Source organism: Tribolium madens, unplaced genomic scaffold (assembly GCF_015345945.1).
Source record: "Tribolium madens isolate multiple individuals breed KSU strain unplaced genomic scaffold, Tmad_KSU_1.1 Scaffold_7;HRSCAF=85;Tcas5.2_LG10, whole genome shotgun sequence".
In the NCBI taxonomy this organism is placed as follows: Eukaryota; Metazoa; Arthropoda; class Insecta; order Coleoptera; family Tenebrionidae; genus Tribolium; species Tribolium madens.
This window is the reverse complement of record NW_025401050.1, coordinates 5423326-5444188: the sequence shown is the minus strand read 5'-3', so window position 1 is coordinate 5444188 and position 20863 is coordinate 5423326. Positions and strand designations below refer to the sequence as shown.

The window sequence follows — 20863 nt, the reverse complement described above, 5'->3', positions numbered from 1 at the left end:
TGGGATTCAAAACAAATTTATTGAAAAAAACTGGACAAAAACTTTGGTGTAATACTGTAAAAAAAACTGGAATGAAGCATCGATTTAGTCAACCTCTTCGATGGTGGGCCCGGCACCGCCAGCTCCTGGTGCAGCTCCTGGAGCAGCACCTCCAGCTCCTGGAAAACCGGGCATCCCACCTGGGGCACCTCCAGCACCTTGGTACATCTTCGCAATAATGGGATTACACAAATTCTCCAACTCCTTCTGCTTATGTTCGTACTCCTCCTTCTCGGCCAATTGATTAGCGTCCAACCAGGCGATGACTTCATTGCATTTATCCATGACACTCTGCCTCTCCGAATCACTAATCTTATCCTTGACCTTCTCATCTTCCATAGTACTCTTGATGTTGAAACAGTACGACTCAAGCCCGTTCTTTGCCGCAATCGTACTCTTCTGTTTCTCATCTTCGTTGCGGTACTTCTCAGCTTCGTTGACCATCCTCTCAATGTCTTCCTTACTCAAACGTCCCTTATCGTTAGTAATAGTGATTTTGTTTTCCTTGTTGGTACTCTTCTCAATTGCTGTGACATTCAAAATACCGTTAGCGTCGATATCGAAGGTGACTTCAATCTGGGGAACACCGCGTGGAGCTGGTGGAATTCCAGTCAATTCGAATTTACCCAAAAGATTGTTATCTTTAGTCATAGCTCTTTCACCCTCATACACCTGGATCAACACTCCAGGTTGATTATCGGAATAAGTGGTGAAAGTTTGGGTCTGTTTGGTTGGTATCGTGGTGTTACGTTTAATCAAAGCTGTCATAACACCACCAGCTGTTTCAATACCCAAAGACAGTGGAGTAACATCCAAAAGTAGCAAATCTTGAACCTCTTCCGACTTGTCACCATGCAAAATGGCAGCTTGGACAGCAGCTCCATACGCAACAGCTTCATCAGGATTAATCGATTTGTTCAATTCTTTACCATTGAAAAAGTCTTGAAGGAGTTTTTGTACTTTAGGAATACGTGTGGATCCTCCTACCAAGACAATATCATGAATTTGACTCTTATCCATTTTGGCATCTCTGATTGACTTCTCCACTGGTTCCATAGTAGAACGGAACAAGTCAGCATTGAGTTCCTCAAAACGGGCACGGGTGATCGAAGTATAGAAATCGATACCTTCGAATAACGAATCGATTTCGATACTAGCTTGAGTCGATGAAGAAAGTGTACGTTTTGCTCTTTCGCATGATGTCCTCAAACGACGTAACGCACGCTTATTCGACGTCAAATCCTTCTTGTACTTTCTCTTGAATTCTTGTACAAAATGATTGACCATACGATTATCGAAATCTTCACCTCCTAAATGCGTATCACCAGCTGTTGACTTGACTTCGAAAATACCATCTTCAATGGTCAAAATGGATACATCAAAAGTACCACCGCCCAAATCAAAGATCAAGACGTTTCTTTCACCTTGACCTTTCTTATCTAAACCATAGGCAATAGCAGCGGCCGTTGGTTCATTAATAATACGCAAAACTTGCAAACCGGAAATGGTACCGGCATCTTTAGTAGCTTGTCTTTGTGAATCGTTGAAATAAGCCGGTACGGTTATAACCGCATTTGTAACCGACTTTCCCAAGTAGGCTTCAGCCGTTTCCTTCATTTTCGTTAGGACCATTGAACTGATTTCTTCAGGATAGAAAGTTTTTGATTCGCCTTTATATTCGACTTTAATTTTCGGTTTACCGCCGTCGTTGAGCACATCAAAAGGCCAATGTTTCATGTCGGCTTGAATGGCGGGATCGTCGAATCGACGCCCAATAAGACGTTTGGCATCTGGAACAAAGCAAAAACTCTATTAAAAAAAATCATACACAAAACTAAATATTTGAAAAAGAGAAAACTTCAGACGATTAAATAATCATAAAAGTAGCTCATAAACTCCAGTCTGGCATGACTCTAAATCTCATCATTGTGGGGGCGAGGCGGCCATGAAATTGCAGTAGAGTAAAAAAAATATAATACTAACAAAAACTGCAAAAATTAAACTCTAATTCTGTAAAAATGTAATTTATAAAAACAAATATATTTTTATCAAAATTGTTAATTACCACAAATTCATTGAAAAATCAAACATGACTTATTTTGTCTTGTTTTTGAGTTATGCGATTCTTTTTTGTTAAATTGCAATTAAAAAAGTTTTCTAAAAAAAAAAAAATATGTATAAAGTAGATAGTTGTAATCCTTAGATCATAACCTTCATGAGAWAAATGGTTTTTAATTTTGAAAAATTTTATTTTTGATAAAACATCACATTTTTATATAACTTTATAACTCATCAATTAGTTCTTCCCCCAAAAAAAATAAATTAAGCCAAAAACGTTTGATTCCATACTTTTCTTTTTTTATTCACCTGGTTCACAAAAATAAACATTTTTTTTTTCAAAATAATACATAAAATAAACCAACAAAATTATTGTATGACAAAACATCGGAAAAAACTTTTAGTTGGCAAAGAATCAAATTTTTAAAAATTCGTTCAAGTGTTCAAAAAAAATTAAAAGCGAGTTTTTAACCCTAAAATTACCTAAAAATTTTATTTAACCGAGTACACTAATCTATAATGTGATAAACTGAGAAAATCCTCGACTTTTCAAATCATCAATTTTATAGAATATTTTTTCAAAGTACATATTACATAAAACCAATTTTTTTAAACCGTTCAATTGTCTAAAAAAAGATTTAATTTTTTGCATGAGCCTAAAATTTAATTTAATTTTTGTATGTAAAAAATATTTGACAAAGCTAGAATGTTTTAAAAAAATTATCTAGTTGTAAAATTTACGAATACCTCCTGTATAAAATCAACTTCTTAAAATTCGTTCAAAAATTCCTTTTTTACAACATAAAAAATTGCGTAATTATATTTCACCGAGCACACTGATATTAAATGCTTTAAAAATCCACTAGTCCGAAAATTCAAAACTGCACCCTGTATAACGCAAAAAAAATGGAACAGTGAGTAAGTAGTTGCTTTTGACGCCATCTATGGGTGCGCCGCGCGCGTCGTTTCAGAACCCTGCAATACCGGTTTGATTTCCGGAAGCCGCTCAAGGACGCGCCAATTTTCCCTTATAAAGACACTTCTGGGACTTAAAACTCACCAAAAATTGTGTTATTGGGGTTCATGGCGACCTGGTTCTTGGCGGCGTCTCCAATGAGGCGCTCGGTGTCGGTGAAGGCGACATAAGAAGGTGTGGTCCTGTTGCCTTGATCGTTGGCGATGATTTCCACTTTTCCATGCTGGAAAACTCCCACACACGAGTAGGTGGTTCCCAAATCGATACCAACAGCGGGTGCTTTAGCCATCTGCAAAAAACAATGATATTTCCGAGTTAAAATCACGTGTTGAAATTTCTTGTCAAAAATGCGATTTTCCCGAAATTTGAAACAAATTATGACTACTAGTGGCTAGATTGGCACTTACTTTGAGTTTTTCTTGAGTTTTTGAGGAAAATTAGACGATTTTTAGATGTGTTTTCGGCTTCAGCAACGGAAATGGAATCAGGAGGAATGACAAAATGGCCGGCTTTTAAGCAGGGTCGATGATGCTTCTAGAAAATTCCACCACTCGACCAATCAGAACGCACGATTCAAGGCGGTACTCGATTCTGATTGGTCGAGAGTTTCCATCTAGAACCTTCCGGTAAAACTCATTCTTATCGATTTTTCATAAAAAAGTACAAAATGACTCGCAAATTTTTCGATCAAACGCTAATTATACGATTTTCCCCAACATTTCATTCAAGAGTCACACCCGAATTTTCCACACTTTGGGGGTAGTAAAAGCAGCGCCATTTGGGGTGAAATTTGGCGCGAAAATTGAATTTTGGACCACAAAAACCCATTTCCCGTTTGAATATCTTTAATTTTCTTAAAGGAAAACTGTTCCTGGCCTGAGGACACATCATTCTGAATCACTCATTAACATTGAACAGATGTCAATGATTTTTTAAGGTCAGGCTGAACACGTGGTCGGAGTCAAGGTTATGTTGCCCTCCACAAAATTCATTTTTACGTAAAATTGTTCTTCATTTCATAATTTATTCCATAAATGAAAAAATTATTTTAATAAAATGCGAATTACGTCCCAGTGACGTATTAATTCGAAAAATTCGTTGACTCATCGAGTAACCTATGAGTCCTATGACCAGCTCTAATTAATCAATTTCAGTAATTTCGCAATTTAATTAGTGATATCAGATTTCTCTGTAATCTCAATCTAGTTTCGATTTCAGTCCAATGTGAAGGTTCAAGGTCAAATAAAACACTCTTTTAGCCCCACCTTTTATTCACCAACCAATCAGATCGTTGAAAAGTACGTCTGGTAGACAAGCCCCACCGACGTGGTTGCAAAATAGACAAAACAACACCACCAAGTGGAAAATCCGAAAATTCCCCGAAAAACTTCAGCGGAAAACACCGATTTCAGATTTTCGAAAGTTGCATGAAACTCGGCCGCTGATTGGGCGATCGAGTCACGTGAACTTGTCTCGAACGGGTCTATCGTTTTTGGGGGGTTTACCACGGGGCATTCATTAACTGGTTCCTTGAACAAAGCACCCCAACTAAATTCCCCTAGAGTTTTGTACATGAAGGAGAGAATCAGGCACATGATTATGGGAGTGATATATTGCAGGGTTACCACACACAAGTAGTAAAAAACGGCAGCGATCTGTAATTAAGTGTGAGTAATTACTAATTAATTTATTATTGTAATTACTTTTTTTTGAAATTCAATATTTGTGATTCGGCCCGCCTCCTTCTTTTGTTCTTGGGTCCGATTGTATGCCATGTCTAAGTAGGCTTGTAAATACCACGGCATTAGTACCAACTTGACGAAAACTGTTAAAACTATGGCCACAATACGGAGTGTCTCAAATGCGTGTGTTGTTAATCTATAATTAATAAAATTGTGATTAATTAACAGTGACAAATTAATTAATTACAGAGGTTGGGTCATTCCTGAAAAAATTCGAACAGTGATATAAGTCCTAGCCACCGGTTTTATCCAAAAAATCACCAAAACAAACGGTAGAGCAAAACTGACATTTAACATGATTTGAATCAGTTTCCTCTCTCTGAAATATCTGAAAAAAAAAACAATTATTTCCCAATTAAATTAATAAATTAATTACTTGAGTAAATCCCAGTGCATTTTCGCTATCCTCAACCCCGGAAAGGTGAACAAAGCCCCCAGAATGCCGCACCACAACGCTATGAAAAATTTCAGCACGATTTTGGACGCTGGACCTCTGAAAAAATCACTCAAAACTGAAAAAATCACCCAAATTCAATTCTTACGACGAATTTAAGCCTTGTTTGCTCAAAAAAACCGACGCACTTTTATTAAAACTGTTATAAGCGTCTTCCAAACCCAATTCGAGAGTATTTTCGTCGACGATTAAGACCATCATTGAGATTAATAAATAGGTGAATCCCATGACAATGCATGTCGAGCGTTCACCGACTGATTCTTCGCCTTTGAAATACTGAACTGTGAGAGATAAGAGGAGTTTTCTGGGTTTTGTTGAGGAAAATTGACTAAAAACAGTAGGCAGTGGATGTAATGACATTTGTTCATAGCCAACTTAAAATTCGGGTAGAAAATTTCACGAAAATTTAGTTTAGTGACGACATAAGAAAAAACCATTGCTGGGCCACTCTGTACATTAAAACTCGCTTCTCTTTAGAAAAAATATTATTTAGGTCAAGAAAAATACAAATTCAATGCAAATGACAGGTGACATTGATTCACAGCCAACTCGCCATTTCAATTTTTTAAGATAAATAGCAAAATTATTAAAAAAAAAATTACAATCAATGACAGGTAAATCACAGCCAACGTAATTACTTTTTATGTAAAATAATCATTCAAACGTTAGTATTTCTTGATAAAAAAGTATATAAAATATTGTACAAGCGCTTTTCGAATAAAAAGTACAAAAAAAAAATTTTTTTGTCGAAATTAATTAACTTCATAACAATAAGAAATGACATTAAATCATAGCTAACTTGTGGAACTTGGGTGTTATATTATAAAAAAGTGTAAAATATCGACAATGTATTTAAAAAAACAGTTTCTCCGACTTGCAAAATCTAAATTTTAGGCAAAAAATCTCTAAATAACATTTGACATTTGTCCACAGCCAACTTTAAAATTCGAGTGGAAAACTTCACGAGGACAACCTGTACAGTGATTAAATAATAAAAAATCGTTGTTAGACTACTCTGTATGTGTGATAACAATAACAATAATTCACATACGTTTTTAAAACTCGCATTTCTTCAGAAAAATTATTATTTAGGTCAAGAAAAATACAAATTTGACGCACATGACAGGTGGCATCACAGCCAACTCACCTTTTTAATTTTTTAAGTAAAAAAGCAAATTTTGTTCAATTATTAAAGTTATTTCCAAATTTACAAATGGTATCATTTTTAGGCTGTAATCCTTTGTAAATGTCAAAAAAAATCAATATTTTGGTAAAAAATAACAATTAATGTCACAATGGCAAGTGACATTGAATCACAGCCAACTTAATTTCTTTATTTTATGTGAAAAATAGTTCAAAAATCCGACTTTTTTATTAATTTTTAACAAGCCTCATCCAACCACTATTTTCCTAAAATAAGCGTTTTTTTCAAAAAGTACAAAAAACAATTTTATGTCAAAAACTTGCGAAATTAAAATTTCGGTCAAAAAACTCTAAAAATGACATTTGACATTTGTTCTTAGCCACCCTGATTCTTGTATTAAAGGATACATTGAGAACAGGAGCACCAACCCACACCACATCATGCTCAAATTGACCTCATCCTTGAGCGGAAACCACGTCTGGTACACCTGCAACCTCTCACAATGAAAAATCCCAACTCGATAGCCCCCTACCTCCGTCACAACATAAACAATAACAGCATAGACAGTAAAATCAAGCAGCCATTGATACTCTGAGTAATATCTCAAATGGATAACATCCAGTCTTGTCACTTTGGCTGTCTCCAAAGACACGTCGAGACTCCTCGGCACATGAAAAGTCTCAGCTTTGCCATTGCTCTGCTTGGGGCCCTTCTTACCCCTCGGGATGCTCGCCAGGTGTCTCAGCTCGGCGTCAGTGGGGTACAAGTAGCGGACCAGACCCGTGGAGCACAAAAGCCACCTCGCGAAGGAGAAATGTGGGCCCAATTTCTGGATCACACTGATCATAACGAGGGTTATGACCAATTGGGCGCCGAGGAGGGCCTGAAACACGCATTGGGGGACACCAAGGGGGCTGTTTGACACTCACCATAGTCGCAGCAGGCTCTGGTGCGAAACGTGACTAGACCATTGTTTTTATTAATAGAAATAGCTGACCTAACCTATAAATGGGCGTATTTTTAGACCGTTTTTACATAAGATTTGACTTAAACCGACGAGACTTGAGCGAAATCCGGGGGCGAGTCACATTTTACGTCAATTTGACCCGAATTTGGCTCATTTCAGTCACGCACACTGAACCCCGAATTGAACTAAATTAGCGTAAATTAACTTGTAATTAATTGGAATTAGTGGATTCGCCCCACTTGATTTGCCCACATGTGACTCTTACTCGGGTTTAAGCCGCGCTTGGTCTTATCAAGTTTGAGGTTAGGTTTCCAAAATGAGTCTCAAAGCTATTAAATACGAAAATAACACTTTGGAAATATTGGATCAGCTCCTTTTACCTGCACAATCGAAATATATTCAGGTTCGGGGGGTCGAGGATGGCTGGAGAGTCATTAATAAGATGCAAGTGAGTTTTGAGGTTATGTTATACAGGGTGTTGCATTGGGGTTGTAGGTGAGAGGGGCTCCCGCGATCGCAATTGTGGGATGCTTAAGCCTTGCCGTAGAGCTACAGGGGGAGAATTTCGAGTCGAAAAAACAACTAAGACAAGACATCGAAGGGAAATTAAATTTTTTGGTTTCCTCGCGCCCCACGGCGGTCAACATGAAAATAGCCGCCGAGGAACTCATCACTCTTTCTAACAAACTCGCCGAGGATGACTCAATCGAACTTGAGGCAATGAAATCGAGGTGATTTTTTTCTATAAATTTTTTTTTATTAATTTTTATCAGGTTTTTGAGGACTATTGAGGCAATGTTAGAGAAGGACATCCACGATAACAAGTCGATTGGTGAATTGGGGGCACGCGAGATCCTTTTGGGCGCCTCGGGGGATTCCCAGGTGCGGGTTTTAACCCATTGCAACACTGGCTCCTTAGCCACCGCCGGTTACGGTACTGCGTTGGGGGTGATCCGAAAACTGCACGAATTGAAGCGTTTGGAGCACTGTTATTGCACCGAGACACGCCCCTATAACCAGGGGGCGCGACTCACGGCCTACGAATTGGTCCACGATAAAATCCCCGCAACTTTGATTGTAGACAATATGGTGGCAGCCCTGATGAAACATCGGAACATTTCGGCTGTGGTCGTAGGAGCCGATCGGGTAAATGTCACGTGAGTTTGGTTCAATTTAGGGATTTTTGTGTATAGGTGGCGTCCAATGGCGACACTGCTAACAAAATCGGGACTTACCAAATCGCCGTTTTGGCCAAATTCCACGGTGTGCCCTTCTACGTCGCAGCCCCGTTTACGTCAATTGATATGAAAATCGTGAGTGGGGACCATATTGTTATCGAGGAACGGCCCGATCATGAAATGACACATGTGGGGGAGCACAGGATTGCCGCCAAAGGTTGCCAACTGTCTTTTTTTTTTTCTAGTGATAAAGGTTTTTTTTAGGGATTTCGTGCTGGAATCCCGCTTTTGACGTGACTCCGGCCTCACTCATCGCTGGGATTATCACCGAAAAGGGGGTCTTCCGTCCGCAAGAGCTTGTTAATCAGTTTGGACAAGGCACTTGATGCAATCTAGTGCATTTTTTGTTAAAAGTGATATGTTGGTAGTAATGATTAGATATGTAACGTCAAAGTGATATTTTTATATTATTTTTCGGAACTGCACACGTTTGTATTTCGTCATTGTGCCATGCCAAATTTTTTAAATAAAAATTGCTTATTCCAATTACCCACTCTGTAAATAGTTCCAATGTCCGATTGCCCAATTCCACAAGTAGGCTACAACGTCAGTAGTTCATTTCACCATCTACAAAATAACCTAGACATGGAAAACTGCAATTTAAAGCCCAATTTTAACATTAAAGATATGTGCCGAGTTTGTATGAACACAATACAAGACGAAGTTTTGTCAGTTTTTGACAAAAATGACATTGCTACTAAAATAATGTCATTTTCATCCGTCAAAGTAAAACCGCCGCCTTGATTTTACAATGATTGAATTTTTTCATTTTAGATCGACATTGGGGACGGTTTACCCCACTTTTTGTGCCCCAAGTGTCACGAAAATGTCGAAAATGCCTACAATTTGAAACTACAGTGTGAAAACTCTGATCGAATTTTACGCAATTATTTAAGTCAAATTAAAAATAGAAAACGTACTAGGCCGAAATCCGGAGAGCGCGAAACTACCACTTGTACCATTTGCAACAAAACGTACCATAACGCCGCGAATTTGACCCTCCATATGGGCACCCATACGGGCGTGAAGCCTTTCGAGTGTACCATTTGTTCGAAGCGTTTTACTCAAGGCCGGGCTTTTGCCTGTCATATGCGCACCCATTCCGATAACGTCGACAAACCATATCAGTGTACACAGTGTCCCAAAAAATTTGTCCAAGAGTCACAATTGCGCACACATGTGAAAAAACACACAGGGGAATCCCATGTTTGTCCAACTTGTGGTAAAAAGTATAGCAATTCGGGGAATTTAAAGAGTCATATGAGGCTCCATACTGGGGATCGGCCATACGAGTGTCATATTTGTGGCCGGAAGTTTGCCCAGAGTAACACCCATTCGTACCATATGAGGACCCATTTGGGTGAAAAGGCCTTCACGTGTGATTTTTGCTCTAAAAGTTTCACCAGTGGTGGGCAATTGACCAATCATCGGAGGTGTCATACGGGGGAAAAACCGTATCATTGTACCATCTGTCCCAAGAAATTTACCCAAAAGTACGCCTGTAGTGTCCATATCATGACCCATATGGATAACAAGCAGTTTTTGTGTAACATTTGCGGCAAAAAATACGCCTATGGCAACCAACTCAACACCCATATGAAGACCCACAATGGTACCAAAACCCATCAAGACTATACTATGACTAACCCAATTTGTTTCAAGGCGAAACCCTCCAGTGTGACATTTGTGGTAAAGAATACTCAAACCGCGGCAATTTATCTGCCCATATGGGCACCCATACTGGCATAAAACCACACATTTGTACCATTTGCCATAAAGGTTTCTACGTGGCGAATAGACTGAACCGTCATATGAGGAGCCATACAGGCGACCGGCCATACGGTTGTACAGTATGTCCCAAAAAATTCGCAAGTTTGGACGTCTTGAAAGTACACAATCGAGTCCATACGGGGGAAAAACCGTTCAAGTGTGACTTGTGTACCAAAAGTTTTACCAGCAAGTCCCAATTGACCGGCCATACGAAGCACCATGAGCGAATTACAACATGATGAATTTACATAATTGCTAAAAAGTCTGTTTGTACAAATTTTATTGAATAAAATAGTCAGTATTAGGTCTGGTGTGTTTTTTAATTTTTGTGTGAAATATTTATCAAATTTTATTTGATTAATAAATGTTTCGCAGTTATGGGAATTCATTACACATAAAATTTATATCAAAGAATTTAATTTAAATCATTGTTAAAAAATCTGAATTTGTAAAAATTGTATTGAGCAAAAAAGTTAATATTAAAATTAATAATTTTTTTAATTTTGCATCAAATATTTAGTTTGATTAAATGTTTCGCACTATTCGGAATTCAAGGGTGCTGTCAAAAATGTCAAAATTGCCATGACAACTGTCATTCAAACATAAACAAATTTCTTTTTGAAAATAATCAAGTTTGGGGCCCCCACAATTGCAATAATGGTAATTTTTATTAATTTGGTTTGTTTGTGATTGAAAAATGGTTTTTCTAGGCATTGAACCTTGATGGTAAGCGTAAACTGGCCGAAGAGATGCAAAAACGCGATTACGACGACCAAATCGAACGAAACAAACTCCATTTGGCCGAAAAAAACAAATTTCGGAATTTGGAACGTTGCATGCACAACATACGACGTGAACGCGAGACGGCGGACAAAATTCTAGAGGGCAAACAACGAGAGGCTTTTTCAGAGAGAAAATTGGAAAAAACCGAGGCTTTGGCCCGAGAATTGGACAAAATCAAACGTAACGAACTGCGAGACTTGAAATTGAGGTTTTTTCGACGTTTTTGTTGAATAAAAAGTACGTTTTTGTTTCTTAGACAGAGTTTACGCGAGAATTGCCCCGAATTGAGGGAATTGGAGTCGAAATTGAGGACGGCTTACGTCAGCAAGGAATTGGCGACGCAGTTGGCCGAGAAAAATGCCAAAAAATTGGAGGATAAGGTAAGTCAACTGAAATTTCACCAGATCTGGGGTATTTCATACTACTCTAGGGAGTTTTTTTTTATAAAAAAATTATGCACTGTATTTTTAGCTATTAACAGCAAATTTGATCGTTTCGCCAAATTTTCTTAAAAACACAAAAAATACCAATTTGGTGAAAAATCATTATTTTTTATTATTTAATTTAATTTGATTTTTTTATAATTTTTTTATTTATTTAATTTTTAATTTATTTTTATTTAATGTATGTATGTATTTAATTTTTTACGAGATTTTTATATTTTGACAAAAAATCAAACCGAAAATTATGTTATTTTCTATTTCTCGAACCTTTTAGTACATTTTCAGCTAGAACTGTAATAATCTCGCAAAATTTTGTTAAAAACAAGTCAACAACAAAACTTTATAAAATAGGTCAACCATTGCGTTATTTTTGCTTTTTTCGAGTGTTTTAGCATAAAAAAAAAATAAAAAAATCGTAAAATTTTGTTAAAACAGAGTAAAAAAGTTACAAAATTACATCGAAATTAATACCATTTTGCACCTTATTTTGCTCGGTTTGCTTCGTTTTTGAGTCCGAGGCTTATTTATTTTCCAAAATTTCTTCCAAACACACCTAAAAATTACAAAAAAAATAGATTTTGTTGTGATTTTTTTTGTTTCATTTGATTTAGCAGGTTTAGGAGAAAAATAAGTCGAGAAACTACAAAATTTGACCGAAAATATTTTAAGCACGTTTTTAAACTGAAATCCTAGTTTTTTGCAAGATTTTGCCAAAATAAACTAAAAAATCAACAAATTAAATCAAAAATTTGCATTTGTAAAACGTTTCAGCACGTTTTCCAGGTAGAAACGCAATTATTTCGTAAATCTTGATTAAATTTTTTTTTCAAGTAAATATGCCAAAAATGATGATTTTTGCTGGTTTAAGCACGTTTTCGGGATAAAACAAAGCTTCTCATATTTTTCACGAGTTTTTGTCAAAACAAACCAAAAAATCAACGAATTTAAGTCTAAAATTTTATTATTTTTGAATTTCTGGTGTATTTTAGCCCGTTTTCATATATGAAACGCAAGTATTATGCAGTTTTGTTAAGAACAAGTTTAAAAATTCAATAAAATGTTTAAAAATGGTGTTATTTTTGCTTTTTTGAGATTAAAAAAACAATTAAATAGATTAAAAAATTACAAAATTAAATCGAAACTGATGTTTTTTACCTTGTTTTGCTCATTTTTTAGCAAAGGCTCATTTATATTTTGTCCAAACACGTCCAAAAATCACAAAAAACATAGATTTTGATGTTATTTTGTATGTCTCGCTCAATTTAACTGATCTTTAAGCAAAATGAAGACAAAAATGAGCCGAGAAACAACCAAATTTAGTGAAAAATGATTTTAAGACGTTTTTATAATCAAATCTCAAGTTTTTCGCAAAATTTTGTTAAAAAAAAACAAAAAATCAACAAAGTAAGTCGAAAATTATAATATTTTTGCATTTCTAGAGCTAGAAACTCAATTATTTTGCAAAATTTTGTTAATAACAAAACGCAAAACCACAGAATTCGGCCAACAATTCTTAAGGTTTCAATTTCGTTTGAGCTGGCAACACTGTTATACAGGGTGTTTCATAACAAGACATTTCTTCTTAGTTGAGACAGCAGCAGGAATACAGGAAACTGCAAGAGTCCCTCGTGACCCTGGACGAGATGAATCAAGTCGCCGCTGAGGAAGAAATCAAGAAGAAAGCACAATACCGACAAGAATTACAAGACCAAATGATAATAAATGAAAAACGCCGAAGATACTTATATGACGAATTTCTTCGCGAGAAGAAGATGATCGATGATATCGTCCAACGGATTTACGCCGAAGATGAGCGCGAACGTCAAGAAAAAATGTGCAAAATGCAGAAGACTAAAGAAGAAATGGACGCGTTTAAAAAAGCCCAACAAATCTGGCGTAACAAAGAAAAGGAAGAAATCGATAAAGAGAATCAACGAATTCAGGAATTCATCACAAATAAAGCGCTCGAAATGCAGTCGAGGGAACAAAAGAAGAACGAATTGGAAGCAATTAAAGCGAAATTGACTGAAAATATAGCAAAACAGTTGTACGACGAAGAGGTTTGTATTTTTTTTTTGTATTACATTTTGCCGATTTTGGGGGTAAATGTCGTTATGAATGTATGGACGGCTTCACGAGTGGGGAGACATTGACCCAAAGCTTCCAACATCATGGGCTGGTTCAAAACTGTTGTTTTGTAATCGTTGTAGGAGATTTTGCCGTCGCGGTCGACGTCCATTTTTTTTGTTATCACCTCGATCATGTCCTAAAAGTATTAAAAAAATTAAAACACTTGGTATAATCGGTCATCGGGCCAACAACACCCTGTATTTCTTGCAGTTTAGATTTTTTACCATTTCTAGGTTTGTACACCCTGTATAATCGAAATTGTGCTGTATATTATTTTTGGGTGGTTTGAATTTTTTTTGTTTTTTTTTACTATTAAAAAACCTGCATTGCATCAGTTTTTTTTACAACATCCTGTTGAGTTTTAAGGTTGTCTTGTGTCAGTTTGGAAGATATTATTTATTTGTCTTAAGTAATTTTTGATTTTGGAACACTCAGTATACGCCAAAAAACTTAAAAAAATTTTTTTACTGTGTACTAGAATTAAATTTTAATGCACCCTGTACATAAATTATCTGAAAGATAGGTGGGTCAAAAAAAACTTTTTTTTTGTTTTCCAAAATCAAGTAAATACCGGTGTCTAGAAAAATTCAATATTTATTTGTCAATTTTCCTTTTTATTTGACTTAATAATGAAAAAAAACAATCGTTCTTTCATATACAGGGTGACAAAATTAAATTATTGTTTAGTTTTTTTTTTTGCTATGAACATTACGCCGACTCTATGTATCTTAAAAGAATACAGGGTGGCAAAAGATATTCAAATTTTTATTTGAAATAAATAGCTTTTAATATACACCCTGTATAATTTGCCATGTGTTTACCTTGTATTCGTCCGAAAAATTTGCTATAGCGAATGTTTAAAATTTGCTAAAAGTAAAATTTAATACACCCTGTATATTCATAGATTATCTGAAATATTATGAATGAGCCAAAAATTGTTTTTTTTATTCTTTCAGTAATTTCAGTAATTTTTTGTTAATTTTTCTTTTTATTTGACTTCAAAATAGGAAAAAAATAGCCGTGCTTAGATATACAGGGTGACAAAACGAAATTATTGCTTAGTTTGGTTTTAAATTAGCGGAATTTTTGTAAAAATACAGAATCTCAAAAAATATTCAACATTTAAATTTGAAATTGCTTTTAAAAAAGATCTCTAATTTTGTACACTCTATATAATTTATCCCTGAAATTAAAATTTCATACACCCTGTATCTGAAATATGATGGTAATATTATAGCTAACGGATGAGCCAAAAAGTTAAATTTATCATTTTTTCAATTCCAACAATTTTTCATTTTTTGACTACATTATGAGAAAAAAATAATCGTCTTTTGATATACTGGGTGTCAAGATTAAATTTTTGGTTTCTAATGGAGGAGTCTTGATGAAATATTTTGCCGACTTTATATTAAAAGAATACAGGGTGTCAAAAAATATTTAATTTTCAAATTTAAACACTTTGGTAAACTGCAAAATTCAGCCATGGTCTTTAAAAAGATCTCTTGATATTTTTAAAGTTTTTTGCTGAATATTAATTAGGAAATAAAAATTGAGATTTACCATTTTTTCAGTTTTTACATATAAATATACAGGGTGTTACAATTTGAACTTTTTTTCTTAAAAATGGCGTAATTAGAGTGCATATTTTTGTCAGAAAAATTCAGTCTAGTTTTCTTTTTTGGACACTATTTCGTCGAATATACAGGCTGTCAAGTACATAATTTTGAATTTTTCGATTTCAGAATGGCATAAATATTAACATTTTATATTATTTTTGATTCCGCCGTGTCTTGTGTATACAGGGTATAAAAAATTAAATCAAACAATCAGACAGTCTTTTGGTTTACTCTGTATATGAATTACTTTGACTGACTCTTCGGCGTCGTCTTCGCTACTCTGGCTGATCAGTGACGTCCTCAAAAAATAAAACATGGTTTCGCGTCCAATCAAACCATCACCCAGAAGGTCATAAACCTAGAAAAAATTAAAAATTAAAAAAAAACACAATTTTTTTGTAACAATTACTGAAAAGCAATAGTCGATTTTTTCTTCTAAAGTCCCTTTCAACCAAAGAGATAAAGCCGTCGCCCAAGTCTCCATTGAGACACAGGTACTGGGGCCCCTTTCAAAAACGGAAAAAATCCGGTCCATAAGTCCATCATCTGTCATATCAAGTCCACTGTGGAGCACATCCCGGAGTTGGTTTTTGGAAATTCCGTTCAGATTCTTATCAGCATTGTCCTTCTGGAGTTTGTAGTAGATGATAAAGATGCATTCTAGTTCAGTATAAGTGAAATGTAGTTTTTTTGCCAATTTCTGTATCAAATCTGAGTGTTTTTTCTTGAATCGGGTCTCCTCCATGGAGTCCATGGAGGAGTCCAAGTTGACCCCGAACGACATTTTAACCACTTGTCAAATTTCAAATTGAACTGTCAAAAAATCTCGAGTATCCTTGATTCAGATGCGTCGGAAAGAGAGAGAAGGGATTATGCAGGAGTTGTATGAGGAGGAACAGAAACAGGCGATCGAGCAGCGCCACAAGGCCAACTTGGAGAAGGAGTTAAGGCAAAGGATTGAGGTTAGGGAGTCGTTGAGGGACCAGATGGAGCAAAGGGAGGAGCGGTTGAGGGCGGAGGCGGCTGCGGATGCGAAATACAAGGAGGAGTTGTTGGCCAAGTTGGCGGAGGATCAGAAGTTGGAACAATTGACGAATGAGAAGCGGAGGTTGAGGATGTTGGAGTGTCGGAGGGAGATTGAGAGGATGATGGAGGAGAGGAGGCAGAGGCATGCGGAGGAGATGCAAGTCTTGATGAAGTTGAAGGAGCAAGAGGAGGTGGAGGCGGAAGAAAGGTGGGGTTGGGGGTTTTGGGGGGGATTTTTAAATGATGTTTTTTTTTCAGGAAGAGGATTATTGAGGAGGAGAGGTTGAGGATGTTGAAGGAACATGCGAAGAATTTGATCGGGTATTTGCCCAAAGGGGTGTTAAGGCCCGACGATTTGACACATTTGGGCAGTGATCTTGTCTGAAATAAAAAATTTTACTCAAAATGGTGTTTTTGTAATCGTGAAGAATCCAAATCCAAACTACAAAGTAGAATTTTTATAGCTTATAAATTTAAAAAAGTTGTGGATATTTCTGAAAAAAATTACATTTGTAAAACTTTTATTTTGTGCAGCCCTGAATTTGCAGGAAACAATTTTTTTAATGATTTTTCTTTTGTTTGCATTTTTCTCTTCTATGGAATAAAAACACTCAGGAATTACAATTTCTTTTTGGGCATCCCTGAAACGAATTAATTTTCTTCACTCCTGATTAAAATAATCATATTTTTTCTATTTTTGTTCTCCTAAAATAGTTTTTTTATTCAATCACGTTCTAATTTAGTTTTGGACAACCTTAGAATATGTTCTATAAGATTTTTATTTTTGTTTTGAGAGGATTTTTTCACTTTTCATCATTTTTTTCAGTTGTAAGGACTTCTTATAAAAAAATTAAAATTCTTAGGTAATATGTACTTCCTATTCCTAGTTTTTTTATTTCGTTACTGCTTGTTTGTTCTCTTTTTGTTTGCATTTAGAAAAATTCATGGAGAACTTTTATGGAATAAAATAAATTTTACAGCAACTACATATGTTAATTTTGGGCACCCCTGAAACGGTTTAATTTTTTTTTCGTCCCAGATTAAAAAATTTCAATTTTTTGTATTCTTTCTCTTCTTGTAATATTGAACAGCCCTGAAATTTTCTAAAATTTCTACTCGTGATAACAAAATAAACATTTCAAGGCGTTATAACTTAATTTTGGACAGCCCTGAAATAAAAGTTACGACGAAGGGCTGTTTAAAATTTTCAAAAAACTTTTTTTTTAATTACATTCAAATTTGCAGGTTAATATGTATTTTTTCAATTTTTTTTATTTCTATAAAATAAGTAATGTTTTTTGTTTTTTCTTTTTTATACACCGTGTTTTAATTTTGGACAGTCCTGAAATCACTAGTTGGCTAGTTGAACGGTTGCCTACAGTACATTCAAAATTGAACGGTTGCCTAAAGTACATTCAAAAAATAATAAAAGGGGTGTCCAAATTTTCTAAAATTTCTTTAAAATTAAATTTTTGTCTACAGCGCAGTTAAATTTTTGACAATCCTGAAATTAGGTGACATAATTTTCGTCATTTTGTTTCATATAAAGTGTTTTCTTTCAAAATTCATTTTTGAAAATGTTTTTGGTTCGTTGCTTTGTAGGGCTGCCCAAAATTTCCAGAAACATATTTTTTTAAATAAAGTTAATTTTGAAAAAATTTAAACGATTTTTGAACTTTTTCAACACATTTTTTTAAATAAGTACCTAATATTTTTTGTCTTTTTTTGATACCGTGTAATACCACCGTGTTTTAATTTTGGACAGTTCTGAAATCACGAGACATAATTTCATTTCACAAAAAGTGACTTCACCTCTCACTCTTCGAAAATGTTTTTGGCTAGTTGAAGGGTTGACCAAAGTACATTCCCAAAAAAAGTAGAAGGGGTGTTCAAATTAAAAAAAAAAATCCATGACTTGTCACTTCCGCGTCCCACTTTTTTTATTTGTATATGACTGAGGTCGCTAGACCAAATTGATTTATTATTGATAAGAAGACATCGACTTTCACGTTCCTTGGCTGTGATAAGAAACAATTCCTGCTGACTTATCACATGACTTGCATTTCAACAGTACAACAAGAAACACATTTAATGACTACTTTGATCCATAATTGTATACAATTAGAAATTGTAGAAAAAAAAATGACGTAGTGAACATTTCCGTTAAAGTTGGCCATGAATATTTGACAAATCGAATGTCAAAATTTTACAACCTACTATTCGACAACAAAACTGTCATTTAGCATACTAGATGTTTGTAAGAAGAGGTCAGTACACTTATAACAAGATAAAGCAGTTCATGTTATTATTGACAATTTAATTAAAAAAAAAATATTATTATTATTATTATTTGAAGAGCATTGTTTAAATTTCTTAAAATACTTGACTTTAATAACAACTACATCAAAAACTATTAAAATATTTCAAGTATTTTAGACAAAAAGAAAGTAAGTAATCGGGCCCTGTTAAAAACTGACCTGTTTCCTTGGTTTCTGAGTCCGGATGGGTTCCACTAATTTATGATTTATTTAGCCTCTGGTTTACTCTTAACAATACCGCATTTAACTTAAAAGTAATAAAATTTTTAGTAGGTCTTAGGAAAACGATTTTTCTATATACTATATTTCAGTAATTTTAGTGATTTTCGGCCGAGTCACCCTGTATCAAAATTTAGTTCAAGGTCATTTGAATCTGTACTATTTGTTGACAAATCTAGTAGGACATTGATTAAGCATGACTTAACAATTCTTCTCCCATATAAAACCAACATGCAACTAGTTGTGTTAGTATCAAAGTCGTCATCATGTATCTAGTACTAGTGCTAGTGCTATTTTCCCCCCTAGTTGTCAACAGTGCTAACATCCTTGGTGTTTTTATGTTTCCCTCCATAAGTCACCAAGTCGTCTACCAGCCAATTTGGCGGGAATTATCCCTTCGAGGGCACAACGTGACTGTAGTGACCCCTGACCCCCTCAATGACCCCACTTTGACCAACTTGACCGAAATTAGTGTCCGTTTCGCTTATGATATCCTCAAAGAAAACCGTCTTCAGGATATAGTATCGAAAGATGCGAACCCTTTTGAGACCTTCAAGAGAATTTTCCCATTAATGGAGAAAATCTTGGAGGCCGAATTGGAGAGCCCCCCTGTGTCCCAACTGATCAAAAGTGACCTAAAAGTCGACTTGATCCTCTTTGAGTGCTTCCATCCGGCCCTCTATGGGCTCGCGGGGCGCTTCAAGGCCCCCATTATTGGAGTCTCGTCGTTGGGCATCTTCACTGCGGGGCATGATTCGGTGGGTAACCCCACCCATCCGGTGTTGTACCCAGATATCATGCTTAACTACCATTCTACCAAGTTGTCCATTTGGGGGAAAATCCAAACGGTTGTGTACAATTTGTGGAGTCGGTATTACTACCATTGGGTGGTGACCCCCAAAGCCCATGAGCTGGCGAGGAAATATTTCGGGGAAGTACCATATGTGGGCGATTTGGAGCGAAATGTCAGTATGTTGTTCCTAAATGTGAACCCGTTTATGTACCCACCGAGGCCCAACGTGCCCACCATTGTGGAGATGGGGCAAATGCATATCAAGCCCCCCAAGCCACTGCCTGAGGTAATTTTTTTATTTTTTTTATGAAATTTTTTTGTAAATTAAGCCCTTTTTGAACACATTATTTTTTAATTTTTTTCAACTGGTCACGGCCCCTGAGGCCCCCTTAAAAAATTGCAATTTTTTATTTCCAATTTTAACTAGACACCAAGCCTCACAAGCCCCCCTTTGTGGTGCTTTTATTACTTTTTTTTATCTAATAAATATTTTGAATATACATTTTGATCTTTTTTTGTATTTTTTTGTTCCAGTGTCTTGTTTTTTTCCTATTGCTGTTTTTTTTATTTTTTAATATTTTGAGTTTTCAGTTAATTAAAAAAAATCGTTTTATTCTAATTATGATGAAAAATGTAACAATTTTTTTAAACATTTTCAATAAAAAAATCAGCCCTTCACCATCAAAATATTTTTTGTGTTTTTATATCATAATTGTTTTACTATATTTTTTAAATAAGAACATTCAAGCTTTGGGGGTATTTTTTTATGTAAATTTCTTGTAAACTAATCTCCATTTGAAATTGTGATTTTTTAAATTTTTTTGACTAAAGACTTTTTACGCCCTCCGAGGGCACCTTAAAGGCATTTTTTGCATTTTGTAATTTTTATTAATTTTTTTGATGAGATTTTTTTTTCAAATTTTAATCTTGACGTCAAGTTTTACAAAGGGTACTGTGGTACTTTTATTACTTTTTCATTTAATAAATATTTTGATAAACATTTTGAGCTTTTTTCTTCCATTTTCATGTTCTTTTCTTTTTTGATTTTTTGCTTTTTCATTACGTTGAATTTTCAATTATTTTTTTATAAGAAAATATTCATTTTTACTCGTAGGTACTTTATTTAATTAATTTTTTTATTGTGTTT

The 20863-nt window shown here is 35.2% G+C and overlaps 7 protein-coding genes across 11 annotated transcripts in view; 4 read left to right on the top strand and 3 right to left on the bottom strand.

Annotated features, from left to right (window-relative positions):
• LOC123010021 (heat shock 70 kDa protein cognate 4) lies at window positions 1–3640 on the bottom strand. The gene is made up of 3 exons (XM_044406632.1): window positions 3481–3640; window positions 3158–3362; window positions 1–1829 (listed from the first exon to the last, which is right to left on the bottom strand). Exons 2-3 carry the CDS (start codon window positions 3360–3362, stop codon window positions 85–87), a joined length of 1950 nt encoding a protein of 649 aa, XP_044262567.1. The 5' UTR covers window positions 3481–3640; the 3' UTR covers window positions 1–84.
• Window positions 3641–4326: 686 nt separating this feature from the next.
• Window positions 4327–9191, bottom strand: LOC123009704 (transmembrane protein 161B). Of its 5 annotated transcripts, none has more exons than XM_044406186.1 (9): window positions 8616–9191; window positions 7343–7415; window positions 6946–7296; window positions 6821–6900; window positions 5358–5573; window positions 5192–5308; window positions 5003–5143; window positions 4777–4951; window positions 4327–4728 (listed from the first exon to the last, which is right to left on the bottom strand). In XM_044406186.1, the coding sequence occupies exons 2-9, from the start codon at window positions 7343–7345 to the stop codon at window positions 4357–4359; spliced, it is 1455 nt and encodes a 484-aa protein (XP_044262121.1). In that variant the 5' UTR covers window positions 7346–7415; window positions 8616–9191; the 3' UTR covers window positions 4327–4356. The 5 variants fall into 5 exon arrangements, with proteins under 5 accessions (XP_044262121.1, XP_044262119.1, XP_044262118.1 ...); XM_044406184.1 differs by lacking the exon at window positions 8616–9191 and adding an exon at window positions 7646–8035; XM_044406183.1 differs by lacking the exon at window positions 8616–9191 and adding an exon at window positions 7761–8035.
• Window positions 7452–9107, top strand: LOC123009706 (methylthioribose-1-phosphate isomerase). Its single transcript, XM_044406190.1, has 5 exons — window positions 7452–7828; window positions 7876–8111; window positions 8154–8526; window positions 8574–8775; window positions 8823–9107. Exons 1-5 carry the CDS (start codon window positions 7697–7699, stop codon window positions 8942–8944), a joined length of 1065 nt encoding a protein of 354 aa, XP_044262125.1. The 5' UTR covers window positions 7452–7696; the 3' UTR covers window positions 8945–9107.
• On the top strand, window positions 9129–10692 carry LOC123009705 (gastrula zinc finger protein XlCGF57.1-like). Its single transcript, XM_044406188.1, has 3 exons — window positions 9129–9344; window positions 9393–10230; window positions 10281–10692. Exons 1-3 carry the CDS (start codon window positions 9129–9131, stop codon window positions 10625–10627), a joined length of 1401 nt encoding a protein of 466 aa, XP_044262123.1. The 3' UTR covers window positions 10628–10692.
• A 261-nt stretch (window positions 10693–10953) lies between these two features.
• LOC123009871 (meiosis-specific nuclear structural protein 1-like) lies at window positions 10954–16786 on the top strand. The gene is made up of 6 exons (XM_044406419.1): window positions 10954–11048; window positions 11099–11379; window positions 11428–11551; window positions 13201–13674; window positions 16206–16594; window positions 16645–16786. The coding sequence occupies exons 1-6, from the start codon at window positions 11046–11048 to the stop codon at window positions 16769–16771; spliced, it is 1398 nt and encodes a 465-aa protein (XP_044262354.1). The 5' UTR covers window positions 10954–11045; the 3' UTR covers window positions 16772–16786.
• On the bottom strand, window positions 13669–16193 carry LOC123009874 (EF-hand calcium-binding domain-containing protein 1-like). Its single transcript, XM_044406424.1, has 3 exons — window positions 15770–16193; window positions 15608–15718; window positions 13669–13880 (listed from the first exon to the last, which is right to left on the bottom strand). Exons 1-3 carry the CDS (start codon window positions 16142–16144, stop codon window positions 13695–13697), a joined length of 672 nt encoding a protein of 223 aa, XP_044262359.1. The 5' UTR covers window positions 16145–16193; the 3' UTR covers window positions 13669–13694.
• A 2375-nt stretch (window positions 16787–19161) lies between the features above and the next one.
• The window catches only part of LOC123009870 (UDP-glycosyltransferase UGT5-like), a 3908-nt gene continuing 2206 nt past the window's right edge, over window positions 19162–20863 (top strand). The window contains exon 1 of the mRNA XM_044406418.1: window positions 19162–20002. Coding sequence (XP_044262353.1) covers window positions 19190–20002 — 813 coding nt within the window. The 5' untranslated portion in view covers window positions 19162–19189. The remainder of the gene's footprint in view (window positions 20003–20863) is intronic.